At 43.8% G+C, this 22507-nt stretch overlaps 1 protein-coding gene across 1 annotated transcript in view; it reads left to right on the top strand.

Annotated features, from left to right (window-relative positions):
• Nucleotides 1-22507, top strand: part of LOC140636531 (uncharacterized) — a 139374-nt gene that overhangs the window by 110728 nt on the left and 6139 nt on the right. The window contains exons 36-43 of the mRNA XM_072831833.1: nucleotides 5287-5396; nucleotides 12779-12928; nucleotides 13828-13881; nucleotides 14540-14707; nucleotides 16779-16931; nucleotides 17157-17288; nucleotides 17878-18030; nucleotides 19664-19873. Coding sequence (XP_072687934.1) covers nucleotides 5287-5396; nucleotides 12779-12928; nucleotides 13828-13881; nucleotides 14540-14707; nucleotides 16779-16931; nucleotides 17157-17288; nucleotides 17878-18030; nucleotides 19664-19873 — 1130 coding nt within the window. The remainder of the gene's footprint in view (nucleotides 1-5286; nucleotides 5397-12778; nucleotides 12929-13827; nucleotides 13882-14539; nucleotides 14708-16778; nucleotides 16932-17156; nucleotides 17289-17877; nucleotides 18031-19663; nucleotides 19874-22507) is intronic.

Below are 22507 nucleotides of genomic sequence, written 5' to 3'. Positions count from 1 at the left end.
TGAACCGTAGTGTAAACTATGGACTCTGGGTGATGATGACATGGGAGTGTATGCTCATCAGTTCTTACAGACATACCACACTGATGTGGGATGTTGATAGTTGGGGAAGCTGTGTGTTGGGGGGTGGGGGGCAGGAAATAGATGGGTACCCTCTGTACTCTCTGCTCAATTTTTCTATGAACCTCAAACTGCCCTAAAAAATGATATGTTGAGACTGTTTCATGGTCTCTTAATTTTCTCTCCATAAAAAAGAAAGAAACAAGCAAACCAACAGACAGCACACTAGAAAACCACACAATGTGTTATGGTTTATAGAAGAAAGATAGTACAGAACTCCAATGAGTGGGTGCATGCAAAGAAAAGGCCTAAGTTCTGTGTTAGAAAATTGGCAAATGTTTGCATATTTGTTTGTATATATTTTTTAATTTAAGTAAAATGTTTAAGATACTGCAAGTCATTTTTTTAAACATTCTCCGGTTTAACAGACTTCGTTCGATCAATCAACACTCTTAGTCTTGATTTTTCACTGTAAAAGGATTTGTATTGCATTTTACAGGGGTTGGGGGTGGGGGTGGGGGTTATTTGTTTGTTTGGTTGGTTGGTTTTTGTCAAAATAAGTTTGGGAAACTTGTGGTTTCTTTGCTCCAGACCTTCTCAGAGCCTTTACTATCATAGTGTGTACTTATAAAGCTCCAGACGAGAGAGTATCAAATGTTCTTTATTTTTAAATTTTTTTTTAATTTAAATTCAAGTTAGTTAACATATGGTGTATTATTAAGTTCAGGGTAGAGTTTAGTGATTCACCAGTTGCGTATAACATCCAGTGCTCATTACATCAAGTGCCCTCCTTAATGCCCATCACCCAGTTACCCCAACCCCTGGCCCACTGAAATGTTCTTTAAATTTGTTCGACCACAGAACCCTTTGCGCCCTTTGCAAATACCTATCATCAACTCAAGGGACTAGTGTTCTAGGGAGCAGTTTGAGAAATACAGTACAAAATACATACATACATATGCTTGAAGCAACAAGGTTTGAACCTACCCACCTTCTTGGAGACCCCTGGCTGGTCGGGAGAATGTTGGTTGGCAGTTGTGTGCTTCAAGTTTCGGTTCTGCTTGGGTCAGGACCCAGGAACCACTTAGGTGTGGAAGCTGGTGCTTGTGTTAGAGAAGTGAAATGCTACCTTTCCTAGAGACAGAAGGCTTGACTGGAGGGGAGGGGGAGTGTTCATAGAGGGAGAGAGGGGAAGTGGTTTGGCCACCACGAAGTCAAAGTTTCCTTCAGTCAAAGGACCTGGGAACACAGTGAGAGGAAAGAACAAAACCCTAATTTAACCTCCAGTGTGCTGTCTCCTTCCCACCTCCATGCTGCTGTCAAAACCTGCTTCATCTTAAAGAAGCCTTGACCACACACACACTGAGATTGAGACACATTTGGAGACCACCAACTCCACTTGGCCAGGAATTACTTCTCTTGGATGAATTCTACTCTCCCTGGTTTCCCCTGACTCCTGCCTACAGAAGCACTTGCATGTCTGAACTTGAACTAATGAGGAAGAAGCATGGCGGGAAGATTTCCCAGCACTTTGGTAAAATACTTCTCCTTCAGCTGAGCCCAGAGCTAAACCCCAGACCAGCTCCGTGGGCATTTGCCAGGTGATCGCCCCCAAACCAGAAGTATGTGGCTTTTCTGTGTGCCAGAAACCTAAAGTTAAACTACACTGGAAAAAGTATCCAATTTCTTGTCTGAAGAATTTCTGAAATACGCATAAGCTCTATTTTGTCAAAGCTTAGACTTCTAAAAGTCTTAAACATCTTAAGAAGTGTGAACTTCTAGGCACATTAACTCTTCTGCATTTTCCACTCCAACTATACCAAGACAATGGTGTTGGGTCTACTCACCTTTATTATCCCAAAGGAAAAACAAAGGCAGATGTATATGTTTATGATGGAAAATAGCCAACTGGAATTGAATTCTTCAATAGAAGAATTCTGGAACCCCATTTTCAAAATCAGGACCACCCAATAAATAACATAATTTATAACATAAATAACATAAATACCAGGGGCTCCTGCTCTGTCGTATCCACATTTCTGAGAGGATTGTGCCGGATGCTTCCTCTAGCATCCACCAAGTTTCCTGTCAGAAAAATGAAAGTACGAATAGGAAATCACATCTGAAATGAGAAACAGCTGGGGACAGGGAGTGGCCCTGTGTGTACTCTTGCTGATGGCCAGCAACCCCACGACAGAAAAGGGAGTGGGGCGGGGCTTGGCTTCTACCTCTGAGTCCATAGGTTTCTCTTTGTTCCAAGACTCTCCTGGGGCCGTGCACAAGAAAGTAGGCCCTACCCAACATAAGTAAACATACACGCGTGCTTTTGCTCTTCCATATGGAAGTTAAGGAGTGTTGACATTTCCACAGCTCGAGCACTGTCATAATATTTTTAAGTTTGATTTTCTTAACAGTGAATACATTCACCTGGTTCAAAAATCAAAACAATACAAAAAATGTATGTATTTAGAGATCTAGTTACTGCCACTGACCTCCTTTTGCCACCCATGTAACCATTTTTATTAGTTTTAATATATACTGTCAGTGCTTCTTAATGCATACACTAAATCATTCTCTCATTCAGTATCTATTTACTGAGCACCTCGTATGTGCTAGACTACTATATTTTAGGCACTGTTTGGGAGAAACATCCTTACTTTCATGGAGCAAAACTCCTTACTCTTGTGGAGTTTATCATCTAGAAGGGGATAGACAGATAATAAGCAATAAACACAAGAAATAAAATAATGGAGAAAATAAGGAGGATGGTGGTGGTGGAGTTTGAAGGGTCCAACTTGCAATTTTAAATAGGGTAATCAGGATGGACTCCACAGAGAAAGTGATACATTGAGCAAGGCTTGAAGGCCATGAGGGAGTTAGCTATGTGGGTATCTGGGCAGACAAACAGACAAAAGAACAGCCTATACAGAAGAACAGCCCATACAGAGGGTGCCTACCATTTTATGGAACAGAAAGACTCAAGTGTGGTGGGAGTGGAGAGAGTGAGGGAAAGCAATAGGAAATGAAACCTACAGAGAAGAAGAATGAAAAGATGACGGATCATGCAGAGCCTACTCTTAGTGTTTACTCTGAATGTAATGGGGAGGCTGTGCCAGATTTTGAGTGACATGATCTGACGTATTTTATTTTATTTTATTTTAATTTTATTTCATTTCATTTTTTAAAGATTAATTTATTCATTTGAGAGGGGAGAGGGGGAGGGGAGAAAGAGAGAGAGAATTTCAAGCAGACCTGCTAAGCATGGAGCCCAACATGGGACTTAATCTCACGACCCCAAGATCATGACCTGAGCCAAAATCAAGGAGTCGGACACTTAACCGATTGAACCACCCAGGTGCCCCTGACCTGATATATCTTAATAGAATTTCTCTGGCTGCTGTGTTGACGATGGATTATAAAGGAAAAAAGGTAGGAGAAAGGAGAGGCTGCTTTGAAGCCTCTTGTAATAATCCAAGCAAGAGGAGATGGTGGCTCAAACAAGTTTGGGAGCAGTGGAAATACCAAGTGGTCAGATTCAGGGCATATTATCGAAGTAACCAGTAATGGATTGTGTATCAAGTGTGGGAGAAAGAGAAGAGTCCATGATAACTCCCAAGACTTTTGACCTGAGAAACTAGGAAAGTAGAATTGCCATCAACTGAGATAGCAAGTTATGGAGGGAAGATCAAGAATTTATTTATACCCAAATGGCCTTTGAAATGCCTTTTAGACATCCAGGAAGAGATGCCAAGTGAGTATTGGATCTAAATGTGAAAGTTGTCAGCATATGGATGATATTTAGTCATGAGGCTAGATGAAATGGCCAAGGGAGTGAATGTAGATAGGAAAAAGGGAAGCAAACCCAGGGCTGAGTCCTAGGACACTCTAATGTTAAGAGCTGCAGGTAGGGAGGGGAAAGGAAAACCAGCAAAAGGGACCTAGTAGGAACAAACAGTGAGTTAGGAGAAAACTAGGACAGAGTGGTATCCCACTGTCTAGTGCGAAATTTTCTCAAGCAGGAGGAATGTGACAAATTATGTGACATGCTTCTGGTAGTTGAGTAAAATGAATATTTTGAGTCATGTTGAGGTCATTGATATTTATGACAAATCAGTTTCAGAGAAGCAGTGGGGGGGTAAAAGCTAGAGGAGTAGGCTTAAGAAAGATTTTGAGAAAAGTCACCAACAGTAAAGACAGGCCTTTCTTTCTGTGAGTTTTGCCAAAAAAAAAAAAAAAAAAAAAAGGAGCAAAGAAATGAAGCAATAGCTGACAGGAGACATGGAGTCAAGAGAAGAATTTTTATGAGGTGGAAGAAATAATGTGTGCTATTGTGAATGACCCAGGAAAGAGGGGAGAAGTGATACTGGAAAATGCTGAATTTCTGGAGCAATAATCTTGAATAAGCTTGAAATCCCCTCTTTTATTATATTTATCACATCTTTCTTATAAAAGATAACATTTCATATTCATCGTTCTTCACCTTGCATTTTTCACGTAACAATCTACAGTTATTTTCATATCGTGTGGAGAAGTTTCTCTCTTTTTTATAGCTGCATGCTATTCCACTGAAAGGATATACCACAGAATCCAGATTGAGACACTTAAAACAATATGGTTATTTCTTTACCTGCTTGGATTTATTTTTGTTTTTGTAACACAAAAAATAAATGATTTGATCTAAAAAGTAAAAGAAAAAAGGATATACCATAGTTCCTGTGTTGCTTCCAAGCTACTGCTGTCCTAAGCAATACTACTTTGAATAATTATGTATATGCTTCATCTCATGTGTCAACCTGTTGCCCTTCAATCCATAATCTGTCAGCTCTCAACATTCCTAGTCTGTGACGGTAAATATAATAGCTCTCCATTTATTTAGTTGTATTAGACCAAGATAATTGTTCAGATATATGTAGGAACTTAATGAAAAGGGATGTCATGTTGGACCAACAATAACATTTGATTCAGGACTTAACAAATATTGTTCACTGGGCTTCAGAGGTTCTTTTCCAAATCTTTTCGTCAGGAATCTTGTTAGAGATCTTCCTTATTCCTATGTTCTGGAGGATTCTGTGTCCTCAACCACCTTCCCCTCCTCCCCCTGACTCACCCATTAGTTTTTGTGTATTTGGAAATAACAGTTTTTTGCGTCCAGTGATACATCTCAGACAGTAGCCACTAATTATTGTTCAATGCTTCATGATATTTGCATTGGTGTGTTTCTCCTCCTAGACCTTTGGAAGCACCATGTCATGAAAGAAGACTTTTCAGTTAGCAGACCACAAATAGTTGAGAAATTTATACAGAGATTAATGGAAAACTACCAGGATGGTGGACTAGAGGTATGTATTGAAAGTCAAGTCATTTTAGAGTGTTTTTTTTTTTTTTGTAACAGAAACTCAAACAAGGAAGACATTTCCCAATGCTTCCTTTACTCCCTTAGAATAAAGATACAAATTCTGAGGCTTAACTCAAAGTAGTAATCACTTGCTATCATTTTAATTTTGGAAAAAGATTGATTTCTAATAAAGTATGGGAGAGAAATTAATATCAGATTAATTAATATCTGGTGGTTAATATCAGATTTGGCCAATTTTTTAAAGTAACCTTGGAGTTTGTTGATGAACAAGTTTTTTTTAGCAACATTTCCTGTGTTGATTATTTTATTTTATTATTTTATTATTGAGAGAGAAGGAGAGTGCGTGCACATGTGTAGAGTGAGGGGGGGAGGGGCAGAGGGAGAGGGAGAGAATCTCAAGCAGACTCCTTGCCCAGTGCAGAGCCCCCCATGCAGGGCTCTATCTCACAACCCCGAGATCATGACCTGAGCGGGAATCAAGAGTGAGACGCTTAACTGACTATGCCTCCCAGGCACTCCCTGTGTTGATTTTTTTAATATAGAAAATTTGGAAGAGAGAAACTCTAATAGCCTATAATTCCACTACCTAGGAAACATTGTTTTTAATGTACAATACAAAAACAAAAACAAAAACAAAAAAAAACTATCAGAAAGGTAACATTTCTACTCCTTCACTCTACCATACCCAGCTATTCCTCCACAAAGGAAGCCAGTATCAACAATTTTTTTGTGTGTATATATATTTAAATCCATAACAGCTCTACATAATATGCTCTACATATAACAATAATATGTATTTAATACATACAATACTCATACACACAGTTCTTAGAATTTTCAACTGTTGATTATTTCTAAACAGTGCTGAAAAGGCAAAATAAGAGAGTATATGTGCTATTTGGCCATAGCAGAGCTTTAGGATCATTAACAAATGAAGCATAAGTACAGTAAGTAGCTATGAATCCAGTTGCCTTTGAAATTCAATCATTTTTTTAAAACCTGATTTAGCAAAACATGCTTAATTTTTAAAAACAATTATTTCCCTCAAAGTTATATTTTTCTAAGCTCTTCAAATATTCCCCATAATTTCATAATAAACACTTCAGTTTTTAATTACAAGATAGAGAATTCTCTAGCTTGGTTGGGGACACATTTTTTTTCTCGGAGCTTGATTATTTACATATCTTTCATTTAAGTTTTCAATTATACTCAAATATGGTCCTTGTGTATTCTGATGAGGGGATGAAGTGGTTCCTTGTGGTCCCTGTAGCTCAGAGGTTCTCAACCAGAGGTACAGAGGTGATTAAGGTGGGACATGCTTAGAAACAGGTTTGAAGCAAGAAAATTTGTGGCTGTCCTTAAAGAAGGAAGGATATTCTGACCTGTGCTTCATCATGGATGAACCTTGAAGACCTTCTTCGCTGTGAAAAAAGCCAGTCACAAAAGCATAAATGCTGCATGATTCCACTTCTATGAAGTACCTACTATAGTCAAATTCATAGACACAGAAAGTAGAACGGTGGTTATTAGAAGCTGGGGGAAGAGGAACGAGAGTTGGTGTTTAGTAGGAATAAGAGTTTCAGTATTGCAAGATGAAAAGGATTCTAGGGATTGTACAACAGCGTGAATGTACTTAATGCTACTAAACTTTACACTTAAAGATGTTTAAACTGTGGCACCTGGCTGACTCTGTTAGTAGATCAAGAGCTGACTCTTGATCTTGGGGTCAAGAGTTCGAGCTCCACCTTGAGTGTTGAGGTTACTTTAAAAAAATCAGTTTAAATGGCAAATGTTATGGTATGTATATTTTACCACAAAACAAACAAAAAAAGTTTTTTTGAGTTTGAGATCTTGAGTTTGTGGCTCAAGATCTGCTCAACCCATATGTATATAACTTTACTCCAATGTTGAAGATGGGATTGTCTAGGAAAGAAATGTGGATATCAGGGCAAACCCGTATTGGGTATAACTGAAACCCAAGGTGCACTGAAGAGGTTGGTATCTGCCTGCCTGTGTCTTGGAATGAGAGGACTCCAGGATGTTAGATCCCTCCAAACTCTATGCCTGGACTTCTAGCCTCTTCTGGATCATCTGCAATGACAGGGAACTCACTCTCTTCCAAACCTACCCCCTTCCCCAGCCATTCCTGGCAGCTCTTGTTTCAAGGAGATCTTCCTGAATTGGATTTGGCCCCCCCACCAGCTCCATCATGTATCCTAGTTCTGTCCCTGGGACACCACAGATCATGATTGTGACCCCTCACAAGTCTTTAGGTATCTAAAGGCAGGTCAATCAGAGGAGCTCAATTAGCACCATTGCTAGCATGTGTGAGGCCTTGGTAAAACTACACTGAAGGGCCTGCCCTAGTAGCACAAACCCAAAAGGGCGCTCCCCTGGGTGGTGGGCTACAAATCGTTACTCCTTCCTCCAGATGGGTGTAGCCCCAGCCCAGGCCGTGAACTGGGAGAGGGGAGCAGGCACTGTGCTCCTCCCTTACCTGGGTGCCTCTGTGCGGAGCACAGCTTGCACAAGCAAACATCCAGGACCTGAGCCCAGCCTTCTCTTCTTTAGACTAAGTTACCTTCATTTCCTTCAATCACTTTATATGAGCAGCCCTACCATTCTGCTCAGTCCCCTCTAAACTCAAGATTGTCTGACGAGCAGAAAGCCTATGTGTCCTGTGTGCTGTGCTTTGATGAATGCCCATGAGTATGCTGGGTACTGGCAGCCACTACACTGATGACTCGTTAGGCTAACAGTCACCTGAAGCCCACACATTGCCTTCAGGCATCCTGCTGCTGCCATATTAGTAGCCTTGTTCTTATTCAATTTGACCCATTCTAAACTCCTTGAAATCCTTAAAAATCTGGATATTTTACATCCAGCACGCTCTCTCTCCCTCCCAAGTTCATGAGTTCGTCAGCCTGTCCTTGGTATCCTCATTCAAATCATTACTAACAGTGTATGCCATGACAGGCCCCAACCCTGTGCTCCCCACTGTGGGTCCCCTTCAGGCTGACCACACTCTCTGGGCACAGGCTGTCAGTGGCCAGCAGCCCATCCAGTTGTACCGTCACCCAGCCTATGTTCTCCATTGTTCCACAAGGACATCAGGAGAAACCTGTCCAGATATCCTGCTGAAATCCAGGTACACTGTGCTGCATTTCCTGAGGAAAAGGCTCATCTAACCTGAGTTTTCTGGAATCCATATTGGCCTCTACTGATCTTTGCTTCCTTCTCCAAATTCTAGAAAACCAATCTTTGCAATAAGCTCTACCATCTTGCCCAAATTTTATACCAAACACACTGACCTAAACTTAGAAACTGACCTTTATTGCAAATCAGAACTATAATCTATTGTGTGGATTCCAGAACCATTTCCATTCATATGCCAACAGTCATGTACTCATTGAGCAAGTGTTTGTAGATTCCTATTTTTTTTTTCTAGGCACTTTATTAGATTAAAGGCAAAAGGCACAGTTCTTGCCCTCAAAGAGCTTATGAAATCAGATGACCCAGAAGTGTCAGGAAAAGGCACTTCACGTTACATGCTTTGAAAGAGGCATACACAGGAGATACAACCACCTAGGGCGTAGGGAAGAAATAGTCAGGGAAGACTTCTTGGAGGAAGTGTTGTTTGGGCCAAGTCTTAAAGCAAATAGGAGTTAGCCAGATGAAGAAGGGCTGGGGAAGAAAGGCAGAGAAATCTAAGAAGGAAATATAGCAGAGTTCAGAGGAGGACATTGAAAAGATAGACAGGGCCAGTAACCGAATGGCCTGAAGGCAATCCCTAAGAAGTCTGATTTCATCCCAGAGTCAGTGGGACGTCACCGAAGCATTTTGTCAGCAGAGGTGGGTTTTTTAGAAACATCATCAAAACCCCTTATGTGTGCCTGATATTAGGCCAATTATGAGGGGCTCCAAGATGAAACACACCAAGGAGGTTCAGTTTGCTCCCAGCAGAGCCAGATTTTGCCATAACAAGGCCTAGCACCTTCCATGCTTCACCCTAGGCTGGCTCTCCAGAATATTCTGGTGATTTTCCAGCCAGTGCCATTCATCCCAGTTCAGGCTTAACTGTTGATGAAGGAATCAGCCCACTGGAGGTCATGGTTTTTATGACCATTTATTCACAGCTGCTCTGTGGTTTTTATGAACCCAGGGGCCTGCCTTGAGGGGGAAGCTGACAGATGAACCCACTCCATGCTGCATTTTGACACAGAGTTGACATTTAGTGACCTAGGAAGGCAAGGGTAGGTTGCAGAACAGCTTTTAAGAAACACAGTAACAAAAGACAATTTCTCTGGCCTCTAGAGATGCTCAAGGGGAGTCCTGGCCATTCCTACACTCTGGTATAATACAGACTCACCCAGAGGTGCCTCACCCTTACTGGGTAAAGTATCACGCTGGCTAAGAAGGGATGGCAGAAGGCCATTGATGTCCAAGTCTGCATTTCTGTTTGTTGGGGGGATCTTATATCTACCATGGTGACTGTGGTGACATTAGTTTGAGAAGCGTTTGCCTTGCTAAAAAGCCATTGGAGGCCTTAATGGAATGCTTAGATCCAGAGACTGCTGTCCAGGGGCATCTGGGTAGCTCAGCAGGTTAAGCATCTGCTTGGGCTCAGGTCCTGAGCTCAGAGTCCTGGGATCGAACCCTGCATTGAGCTCCCTCTCCTCTGATCCTCTTCCCCACTTGTGCTCTCTCTCTCTTTCTCTCTCTCTTAAATAAATAAATAAATAAATAAATAAATAAATAAATAAATAAGATCTTTAAAGAGAGAGAGAGAGAGAGAGACTGCTGTCCAGGACAGTGAAGAGTGAGTCCCTGTGGCTGATTTCAGGCACTGAACCCAGCCCCCCTGGAAGGGGTCACTAGCCACATTTTGATGGCCTTGGATGTGGTCTCATGACTTCTCAATGTTTCAGGCTTTCATCATATTCAGTCTGGGAAGTGTTTCCTTTGTCCTAAATTTGCATCGCCTCGACCCTGTCACCATAAAGAAGTCAAGAACCAAGGGATGGAATCTGGGTTCCCCTTGCCTTGATGTCAGAAGCTAAATCTGGCTGTCCTCCTGCTCCCTTTCTAGAGCAGGGTGGCTTGCCCTTACTCCCACGCCCCTTATGGGACCCCTAGAGGAAGCCCCAGAGAATGAGAGAAGGATGCCGAGTGCCCTCCCCTGACTGCCTGGCTCCTGTTCACTAAATTCCCCATGAGCAGACGTGTTCATCTATGGTTTCCAATCTGTATCTCTTCAATGCCCCCTGCCAAGCTGCTGTGGGTGATGATCTCTACAAAAGCTTTCTTATCTTTTCATCAGGATATACATTTTATTTATATGTCCATTCTTATATAAAATTATCTTAATCATGTATACATGTTCTGATTATATTAGAAAATAGAAATATGATGTATTAGAAAACATACTCATTAGCTTACCCTCATTGATAACGCCTATTATTATTTTGGCATATTTCCTTCCAAACTTCATAATTTTCTTTGTTCATTAACTTTCAAAAACCAAATTAAATTATTCCATTATAGTGTACTTGTTTTCACTCGAGTACATGTTACCAACATGTTTCCTTGTCAATGAACATACGTCCACAGCATAATTTTTGGTGGCTCCCTAGTATCCCATTGTGCAGACAAGTGAGAAAGATTCAACCTGTTTCCCTTTATGAGGCACTTTTGATCTTTTCCATTGCTCTTTTTCTTGGGAAGGCTACTGTAAAGAACATCTGCTCACATATGTTTTTTGTGTGTCACTTTAATTATCCCTAAAGATAAAGTTCTAGAAGAGGAATTCCTGGGCCAGAGGGCATGAACATTTTAAAATCTTTTCATAGAAACAGCTAGTCTGCCCCCCAAAATGCCACACTATTTTCCCCTGCCGTCGGCAGCGTTGAGCGAGCCACTTTCCTCACTCCATCAGTACTGAGTTTTATCACTTTTGGCCATCTCTGCTAGTTTGCCTCAATAACTCGCCTTGGCAAAGCCTGACTGGGCTTCCTCTGGAAGTCAGTAGGGGCGCTGAGGTTGTACCAAGAGCACAGTGTACTGGGCCTCACTGGGACAATCAAGTCAGAGACACAGGACCCACCCCAGGCCAAAAGCTTCTGTTGCACCCTGCCAGGGAGCCTGGAGCCCTCCTGACCCTGGAAGTGTCACAGAGGAAGCTCATGTAAGCATGCAGGCTGGGTCTGGGCCCCATAAGACATCCAGATACACACACTGACAAACTCACTGATACACACAAAGGAACACACATAGACACAGAGATATGTACAGATGGTCACAGATAGAGACACACCCAGAGAGCCATAATACACATATACATACACATAATGGATACAGACACAGACACACAAACATATCCACAGATGCACAGAGATGTGCTCACTGATGTGGACACATAGACGCACACACACAAGCATTAGGACATGCATCTGTCCTATCTCCAACATATGGGCTCCCATTTCTCTTGAGAGGCTTGGAGGGGTGAACTTTTTCCCCTCTTCCATAATGGCTACCTCTTCAAAAGAATGCCCAATCTCTTAGAGAAAGGGAAGGAATGGGACTATCAAGAGAGTAGCAGTAAGGCCCTTCAACCAGAGCAAGAGGGGTCCCCGCAAGATGCTCATTCTTCAGAGGCCTTCTCTGGCTTTTCTCTAGCCCTACTCTTCCTCAAAGGGTGAGAAATACCCACAGCCAAGGCGACATGCCCACTCAGATCTCTGGCCTTCTTTCTAGACCACGCTTTAGGAATTCCTGGGATTCCTCCCTGAAAATTCTCCAGATCCTGCTCCCCACGGGGAGAGTGGACCTTACTGCCAGTGTGCATACCCTGGCCTCAGGAGTGGTCAAGGGCAGCTGTGTAGGGCTGTAGATAGCCGGAGTGTCTGTTTACATACATGTGAGGGCCCTCCATGGTGTGATGTGAGGCCAGAGGTGGGAAGACAAGGGGATCATACCGTAACCTAGAGGTCGGTGACCAGCTCTCTCCAAGTCACCACATTTCAGCAAAGAACTCAGAGCAGCCCAAGAATGAGAAATTCAAGCCTGGCCTTCCAAGTTGTTTTGAAGATCTATTTTTCAAAGTAGGAGAATTAGTAGCTTATTAGTTTGATTTATAACCACTAAGTATCCAGAATACTTAGATATGTGACATATAGGCTTCCCCTTGTACTCTTGTCCCTACCTGCAAATACTAAGAGCAGACCCGAAAGAGACCTGCAAGGCGAGAGCCCGTGTTTTTCTGTGGAGGAGACATGGACGTGGGTCTGTGAGCCCAGGCAACAGGTGCCCTGGCGTGGTGAGGCTATCCTGCTAGAGCTGCTGTGAATAATGCCCCTTCCTTTTCAGATCACTTTCAGGAAAGATCACCTTGAGGCCTGCCTCCTCTCCTTGGGTTGTGACGTGATGGCAAGAGAACGCAGCAACTTCGAGAGCTATTCCATGTGTTATGAGCATGTGTTGGAGCATGCTAGGCAGAAGCTCTGCCAGAAAGAGCAAGTATGTCCCCAGGGAGACAAGAAGTGTGATGGGAGAGGTGTGAGTAGGGAGGCCCAGGAGTCACTCCAAAGAGAGACTAGAACAGAGGGTGGGGGAGGAGTTTTGTGAAAGATTGGAGGGTAAATGGAACTCCCTAAATGTCTCTTCTCATTGGTTCATTTTTGGGGGGGCTCTGGTAGTCTCAGTTGCAGGGATGATGGCCCAGCAACACTGGGTTGTGTGCTTTGAAGGTATCTAGTGGGAAATATAAAGTTAGTAACAAAGGGGCTGTGTCATGTGCCCTCCCCCCCTCCCCCCCCACCCCCCCCACCCCCTCGGCCAGGGAAGATGCATAGCTGATCTTCTAACCTCAGCGAACATAAAGCACTTCACACACTTCCTGGTCTAGCAGAGAAGCCAGGATCCTTGAGTAAATTCTATCTTCAAGATGCACATCATGAGTCTCACTGAGATTTCCTTAAAATGAATCCCACTGGTGGGATCCAGGAGTCACTTCTCCTGTTCTAGACTGCATACTTTTAAAATGGATTGCATCAGAGGTTCAGTGTAATATTACTTTTTACCTAAGAAAAGTGCAAAAGTCTGAAAAAAAAAATCAAATGAAGCATTCAAATATCAAATGAGTCTTGGCTTCACCCCCAGTTTGGCTTCTCCCTGTAGCCAAGTCTCTGGCACAGTGTGGATATCTGGAAGTCATTGTTGTCTTCTGATCTCACATTAGGCGTCCTACAGTCCAGTGGGTCGATAAGCGCGGTCAGGCTCCACATGGAGCCCAACAATCTAAAAACGAAGCTCCATTAACACAGATAGGAGATGTGTGGAGCATGTTGTACTGAACTGAGCCATGGTTGGAAGAATAAATGTTTGAGTTTGGTTGTGCCCTGCTTTCTCCTCTTCAGGAATTAGATATCATACGAAGAGGTTCAGATCCACCTGAAGACGGTGCTGGTCAGGTAGGTCAGTTCTTACCAAAAAGTTTCCCTTTTCCATCTCACAAATCCACAATCTCAGCAGTGGCCAGCCAGGGGACTTCCTAGTGGGTTTTTGTGTGTGTGCCCTCATCAAGAGTGACCCGCAGAGGTCTCGTCAATGAAGATCCACTGCAGAAACACGTAGTGTGTGTTTTCACTTTTTAAGCAATAAGGGCTTTCTTTTTCTTAGTTTTTTGGTGGTTTTATTTTTTATTGATTTGATTTTTCTTTTTGTTGCTACTTTTAGGTTGGGGTTGGAGGCTTTGTTTTTCTTTTGAGGCCAGTTTAAGTGAATTCCAAAGAAAAAGTATTTAGGCTGAGGTGTCAAAGAAGGCCAGTTTGGAAATGGAGGCGAAGACAGCTGAAGCGTTTTATCCAATTAAAAAGTGCTTCGGGGTCTCTTCTGGGGTCATTCATTCAGCAACTATTCATTGGCCACCTACCACGTGTCTGGCACTGTTCCGAGACCTTAAACCAACCTTGGATTCTTCCGCTCATATTTGTACAACAGGATGTTTACCTCTTTCATTAGATTCAAGGTAGAAGAGCAAACTTGACACTGATATACAAGGAACTGTTCTGTAGTGGCAGTTTGGATTTCTTGAGTTATTTTCCATTAAAACAATATTTCTGCTGTTAGGTTGCAGAGCTCAGTCATAATATGATCATGGAAATCACGGCTCTGAGAGCTCGACTCACAGATTTGGAAGAGGAGAATCTGAATCTCAAACAGCAGATTAGAAAAGAAGTCCAGGAAGAATATGAAGCATTAGTCCAAGCTTTGTTTGTGACATGTCTACACATAAAAGTAAGTGAGCCGTGTTGGACGTCTGGGCAGTCCTGTGGGAGCCAAGTGTGGGTGACCTCCACAGACGCTGCGCACAGAGCGATCGATGACAGAATGGGCTGTGTGGTAACAAGAGCCTGTGCAGCCCGAGAGCTCTCTGGCTCTAAGCGTTCACTGCAGAGAGGGGCAGCAATGGGTGGTCATGATTTTGCCATGATAGACACTGAATTTTAGACAATTTAGGTATTTGCTGTTTTCCTCACTCTGCTGCCGGTTGCCATTGTTGCCATCTGATTGCTGTGAAAGGGAAGGTGAGGGGTGTCTCCTCCGAAACCCCAACGATTGATGTCACTGTTTTGCCTACTGAGTACAACCATCTGAACGGGAGAGCGCAGTGCCCTAAGCCAGGCCAGACCCCAGGGTCGGTAGCAATAGCACGTCCCGAAAGCTCACTAGGAAGATTGAGAATTTGAATTAGCTTTCAGAGATTTTTTTTTTCAACCTGCCAAATGCCTGCCAGCCACTCTCTCACATCGAGCGTCAGGGAGCTGCTGACCTGTTGGTGAAGGTCCATCCAGAAGAGGAGTGGCGGGGTGCCCATGTGTCCACAGCACTGTGGAAGCCTGCCACTTTCTTATGGTATCTGAGCAGCTGTAAGATGGAGGCCCCATGCCTAAAATGGGCCATCACAGAGCCTGGTCCAGCTGCCCCACAAATGTGAATTCTAGTACAAACCTGCTCCCTCTCCTGCTATTGGGTGTTACCCAGAGCCAGCCCCAAATGAGTCCTTACTTCATGGTCTCTCCTGGGACATTCCAGGTGGTCCCTGAAGTTGTTACGTGAGGAGCTTTCACCAGTGCTCTGCCTTGGCCTGGTCATTTCAGAGAGGATTAGAGGTTCCTTCTTACTTATGAGGAGGCCTCAAAAATGCAAGTGTTTACAAATATTAAAGAATCAAAACCAAAATGCGTTGGGCCTGATACTACAGGAAAAGGTTGAATAGACAGTGAAGTCTGGAATTTGCTAAGTCATCTTTTGGGTATGAAATTATTAAACATTTTCTTAAGTTTTTTTTTTTTTTTTTACTTATACCAGAATTCCTAGACAGAAAATAGATTCTCTGCTTCTCTCAGGCTAAACTAGTTCCACAGGCCCCCCAAAGCTGAGAATCCATGTTCTACTCTAGGATCCCAAATAGGTGGTGAAGCTTTTGCTGGCTGCCCAGCTGGGCAGCATGCTCCTGCTTTCCTCTCCAGGGAAGTGGTCCAGAGATGAGAGGACACCCAACTCTCACCCCTCAGCCGAGGAGGCAGGGTCTGTGGTTGTACTTAGCAACGATCAAGCCCTTTTACCACAAGCCATTATCCACAAGCCATTCAGAACAGGCTGTTTCATAATGAGATTTCTGCTGGAACCTCAATGGGAAGGTAGCCAGCCTGATTCCTTCCTCTACTTTATCTATTTTTAATGTAGTTCCTCATTAGTGGCTCATCTATAGTGTTTTATCTGGTCAGATTCCGCTGAGTCAACCTGATAGCAAAAATCCTTAGGTTCGAATTCTCGAGCAACCTTTTATCAGAGGAGGGCTGATTCAGTTTTCCACCTGTGACCTTCCACTTTTCTTTTTTTAAGGTTTATTTTATATATATATATATATTTTTTTTTAGAGATTTTATTTATTTATTCATGAGAATACAGAGAGAGAGGCAGAGACACAGGCAGAGGGAGAAGCAGGCTCCATGCAGGGAACCTGACGTGGGACTCGATCCCAGGTCTCCAGGATCAGGCCCTGGGCTGAAGGCGGCGCTAAACCGCAGCGCCACCGGGGCTGCCCACCTTCCACTTTTCTATCCACTCAACTTACCCCGGCATCTGACAACTGGGGCTCTAAGATGTGTAGGGTCCACGTGATGAGGCCCTGCGGATTGAAGGCAATGCTAAAGGGGCTGCTACTGAGACTTCCAGATAATAACTGATGGAATAATTGGGTGGGTGATTTTTTCACGTGAAATCATTTCTGAAAGTTGGGTTTTAAAAGGCAAAATGACTCTTCCTCCACTGCCCTTCCTAAACTTGAGTCTGCAATTTGCAGGAAAAGTTGGACGAGAATCAGATTAATTTAATCCAGAAAGTATATGAGCTCATCGGCGAAGTAAGAACAGAAGGGATTGACAATCTGAGGAGCCTCAAGAAAAAATGGGGCTCTGCTCGACCTGATGAAGGAACGAAAGAAAACCCAGCCAAAGTACGTGATTTCATTTAGCAATGGGAAACCAGCATTTCATCCCAGCATCTGACCCCAGCTCACTCTGTATGCATTCCAGTCTGGCTTTCCCAAGAAAGCATTGCACCAGGCATTTAAAAAGGGCACAACTGTGTCGTCCTCGGTTCTGAGGTTAGGATTTGTGCCCTTTCCTCCTGAGAAGAGTGTTGGGGGCAGCCTTTTCTGAAAGGAAGCCTCTCTCAGCAGGAGCAGCTGCAGGCCTTGGAGCAGGACAACAGCAGCCTGGCTGTGCTGGCGTGCAAAGCGAGGAGCCTGGGCCGCTGGAGGCTGGCGGCGCAGCAGGCTCGCTTCCAGGGCCAGCTGAGCAGGGCAGAGAAGGTGAGGCCCCGCCCGGCGAGGTGGGTGGCAGGCTGGCTTCCTTGGCTGCAGCTGCTGAACTGGTGTCCTGGCAGTGGGGGCAAAGCCAACCAACTGAAAGCATCTGCAGTCGGGGAGTCTTCATGGGAAGTGGCTGTGTCAGAGCCTCCAGAGAAGTAGGAAAGAGCCAGAAGCAAATGGCAAAGAAGTAAATGGGAGAACAGATCAGAGAATTTAGCTCCAGAGCAGGGGAAAGATGGAGGGGGAGACTTTACCAAGAGCTGAGGCAGCTTCATAAAAATACACTGCAAATCTTTGAGTTTCAAACATTATCTGACGAAAATGGGAAAACAAATCAAAAACCTACTTCAAGGCAAATTGAAACCAAAGCACATAATACTAGTGGTTTGGGCACTTTCACTTGTGTTTCTGAAAGTCTTTATTTACTCTGACCTGTCACACGAAGACACAGAGGAAGTGACCAGGGGAGCTCCTTTCTACCGGAAGTTTTAAAGACGATGGATAATGAAGTGGTTTAGAGACTCTGAAGAGACTAAAACTATGGAAGGGGAACTTATTTCCTATCTTACTGTGTTTGGGATGTTCACAGGAAGCGATGCAAAGGAAGAAAGAGTGTTTGAGCATCAAGCTAATGGCAGAACAAGAAGCGGTTTTATTTCGTCAACAGTTACTGGCTCTGAGGCAGGCCTTGGCCAGGGCTCAGGCCGACAACGTGAGGATGCGCAAGCAGCAGGATAACCAGGTATGAGTCCTAGAACCCCTCTTCCTCCCGCTCTCCGAACTCGCTCTGCAAAGCTGAATGTGGCACTGGAAGCAGCACCAGGCTGCCTGGGACCAGTCACCAGGGCTCCACAGCGTGAGGCTGAGCACATGGCACAGTCAGACAACCATGGCCCACTTCCTCCTTTCTGGCCCAGAAACCAAGGAAAGAGGCCAAGAGGCTTTTGTTTTTATTTGCATTTGGCTAAGGCAAGGAAGCACTACCCATACAAAAGATCATTCTTTGGTGTGTAGTGTGTATGTGTGTGTGTTTCTCTGAGAATCTTATTACCCAGAGGTCATCTTGGGGTGTAGGTCTCTGCCCTTAACATAGTCTCTCCATCTCCAAGCATACTTTCCATCAACAGCAACCATGTGCACGTGGAGTGTGGCCCAGCCATCAATCAACCTTTTTCCCCAAACAGGATCTTGGGTCCTTTCCTGATGACCCAAACTAAGCCTTAATTTCAGAAGTTACTGCTGCTCAGTAGGGGCTGGCACCAAAACAAAGGTGTTTCCAAGTCTAAGCTCTTAGTAACTGTGCCAACTCCCTGAGCATGAATGAAGCAGAAAGACCCTAGGTCGAGAGAGAGAGAGAAGAGCCAAGTTTAAATAAAAGCCTGAGAGGGAACGCCTGGGTGGGTTCAGTGGTTGAGCCTCTGCCTTCGGCTCAGGGCTTGATCCGGGGGTCCTGGGATCGAGTCCTGCACCAGGCTCCCCACAGGAAACCTGTTTCTCCCTCTGCCTGTGTCTCTGCTTCTCTCTGCATGCCTCTCATGAATAAATAAAAAAAAATCTTAAAAAATAAAATAAATAAGATCCCAGAAAAGCTGGGCATATTTAAAACATAACATATAATTTGTTCCTTTTAGACCCTACATCCTCCATGACTGTGCACCAAGTGAATGATGGCATTGTAATTATGCAAACTGTAACATCGCCATGCAAATATCATTAGTATTAGTATCATAATTGAGGATGGACCCTCTGATACTTACGGTGCTACTGATTGGAAAAGTTTCAGAACGGAACCAGATTATTACTACCCTTTTCCATCTTTAACCATCTAGAACCTGGCTTCCCCAAAGCTATTTTGGAAGTTAAAACAGAGGCAAGATTAGAACCTCCCTTCTCTACTCCTTGCGTGCATTATGTCACCCCTCCTCCCCAGACTAACCCTTCCCTGCTAGCTCATGATAAATGCTCAGTGACACTGCAAATGTAGTCTGTGGTAGGTATAACCATGTGGTCAATAAGCGACATAACATACATATTATCATCACCTTTTGGGCATTGAAAGGCCAGATTGTTCGACCCGGTATTGCTGGGCAGTAGCATTACCACTTGCCTGGCTTTTGTTATTTGTTTCAGTTGTTCTCCCACTGACTATTGCCTCCGGGCTTACAGTAAATGCCAAGCTGGCCTAAATCCTGGTAGTCCTGCTGCCTGCCAGCCCAGGACAGAATTGCTGGGCTCCAGGACCCTGAGCCCAGGAATACTCCACAGAGTTGTGCCCCTGGGCCCTATGGAGGTTATTACGTCGGGCAACTTCTCCTTCCCTTGCTCAGAGCAAAGACTGTGTGCCTTCTCTGTTTCCTTTGGCCTTTTCCCCACAGGCACAACTGCTGAGAGAGCTGCAACACAGAGTGGCCCAGGAAGCTCACCACCGGCAACAGATGGATCTAATGAAAACCTCCAGCATGGAGAAGCTCTTGGAAGATGTGGAGCAAAAGAAACAGCACCTGCAGCTCCTTACTGAAGCAGCTGAGAGGGCTTCCAAACTGGGCCAGCTTCAGCAGAAGAGAATTCAGAGAGAACTCCGACAGGTAACTCCAGAGGCAGGTGGTAGCCATTCAAAAGCCAATTGGGGTGCAGCAGCCAGAGCTGGGGCCTTCTGGAATTCTCCATGCCTCTGGTGTCCTCCACCTTTGTCATTTCTGGGCCCACCAGGATAATGGAAATACTGCCCATGCTGGGTGATGCTCGGGCTGCTTATAGTAAGAGAGGATGGATGGCTTCGCTGCCTCAAGACCCAGAATCTTGGCACCTTTATAACCCACATGAAAAACATGTTTCCACTTGGCCATAATTTTTGAACCAGGGATCCTTTAGAAAATTCCAACAGTAATCTGGAAAAGCAGCAAGTATCATGGAAGCAATTATAAGAGGATTTTATTCAAGGTGTTTCTGGAACTTCAGAGACAAAAAGGAAAAGTAAAAGTGATTTCCAGACACAATACATTTTTTAAATACACCCCTACAGAAAAGAAAAGAGAGAGAGAAAAGAAAAAAAAGGGCAAGAAATAATAGATGTAGATGTGGATTAATGCAAGTTCCAACAAAGGAGACCATCGAATGTAATCCAATACAAAAGGCAAAAGAAGTAGCATCTCAGAGCAGGTACCTCTCGTGCATTCACTGAAGGAATAAATCAATTAATTCATCAGAGATATTAGGAAACAGAAGTTGGGAAGTTAAATTATTGGCCAAGTGTTTCGAGTGCTCAAGGAGGAGATCAATTAGGAGAAATCTACAAAAATAAATGGCAAAAATAAAAAAAGGACAAAAACTGAGGCAATGCTAGAGGAAGTATTTTTGAAGAAATGGAGAGGAAAAACCAATAGCTTTAGAATAAAAGAAAATTAGGATTTCACATTCATTTTATGAAAACTAAGCTAAAATGTGACATGGATCCTTAAGAAAAATTAAGTGTCGCATATTTATCTTTCAAATTATGCTTTCCCAAAAACCAGCACAAAAATAAAGTGTTGGGGGCCCCTGGGTGACTCCATTGGTTGAGCGTCCAACTGGATCTCAGCTCAGGTCTTGATCTCAGGGTCATGAGTTTGAGCCCTGCATTATTTATTAAATAAATAAATAGGATGTTAGTTTCTCAAAGTCCTCTCTAGTTAACAGCTCATTTTTGTCTAATGGTAGAGATTCTGAAAGTAGACAAAACAAGTATTTTGAGGCTTCTCTCAACAAATACATGTTTTTAGTATATGTATGTAAAAACAATCATCGGCTGTTTCTACATTACCTCTCCACCTCTGCTGGCAGCTCCAATGCCCCTGGGCTTACTGGCCCACTGCCCGCCAACTAACAATCTACCCTCAGCCCCCAAGAGCCCCTACTACCCACAGTGACTTCTTCAGTCCAGCTCCAACCTCCAATTCCAAGGTAAGATTTTGACCATCTGACCTTGGAGAGCATAATTGTCCTTGCTTACGTCCTGCTCCTGGGGAGACCATTTAGAGCAGAGGCCCTAGAGTCAGGCTTTCTGATTCACTCCGTGGGGCCCTTCACAGCATGCCTTTAGGCTAGATGTGGTCTCTCTGTCTTCAGTCTCCCGGTTGGTGCAATGGAGAACAATATACTCGTTTCACGGGATTTTTTTAGAAAGATGAAATCAGGTAATTCAAATGAGGCACTTAGAACCAAAACCGATATACAGCTCTTCATAAATATTGGCTGTATGTCTTCTAGCTGAGAGTATGAAGGTGGATAATTTTGGAAAGAGATTGACCTGGATTCAAATCCTGGCTCTGCCTCTAACTGATTGTAGGATCTTGGGTAAATCACTGCACCTACCTCTGTGAAGGGGGGTGGGGTCGTTTTTAAGCCCTAACACAACACAAGGTCCTTACTAAGCACATTTCTTTCCTTTGCCACTATTTTTCAAATTGGTTTAGCCCCAGCCTGGCTCAGGGAATCTTGATATGTTTTTCCTGGTTCCTGCCCATAGGGGTTGAAGGGCCTACACCAATCCCTGTAGTACAAACAGGGACCTTGGGCCTAATTTGTATTAGGAAGTTTTTCTAATCTTCTACTGAAAGTTAAACTACAGTTGATAGCATCTGCACACACAAGAAACTGCCCCTTAACATTTGTTAAGACGAGCCTGTGGTTACCCCTCCAAGGGTTCACAGGCCTTCTTGTTGGGTCTATGCGGACAAGAGTGGAATTTAAAACACATGTGGGTGAATTCTTGAGATTAGCATGTGGATTAGTTTGCTAGAGCTGCTGTAACAAATTACCTCAAACTGGATGGCTTAACACAACAGAAATGTATTCTCTCACAGTTCAGGAGGCCGGAAACCTGAAATCAGGATGTCGGCTCCTCCTGGGGGCTCTGAGGAAGAGTCTGTTCTGTGCCTCTCTCCTAGCTCGCAGTGGCTGCCTGTAGGCCTTGACAATCCTTGGCTTGTAACTACGTCCTCGAACCTCTGCCTTCCTTATCTGACGGCCCTTTCCCCATGTGTCCCTCTGTGTCTGAGCCTTTTCCTCTTCTTATAAAGGCCTCAGTCACTGTATGTAAGGCCCGCCCTTAATCCAGTATGACTTCATCATAAGTTAATTACACCTGCAAAGACCATTTCCAAGTAAGATCACATTTTGAGGTTCTAGGTGGACATGAGTATATTTTTTTTTGGGGGGGGGACATTATTCAATCCACTATA

The sequence above is a fragment of the Canis lupus genome, chromosome 7 (genome assembly GCF_048164855.1).
Source record: "Canis lupus baileyi chromosome 7, mCanLup2.hap1, whole genome shotgun sequence".
Lineage (NCBI taxonomy): Eukaryota > Metazoa > Chordata > Mammalia > Carnivora > Canidae > Canis > Canis lupus.
This window is presented reverse-complemented; position numbering and strand designations above follow the sequence as displayed.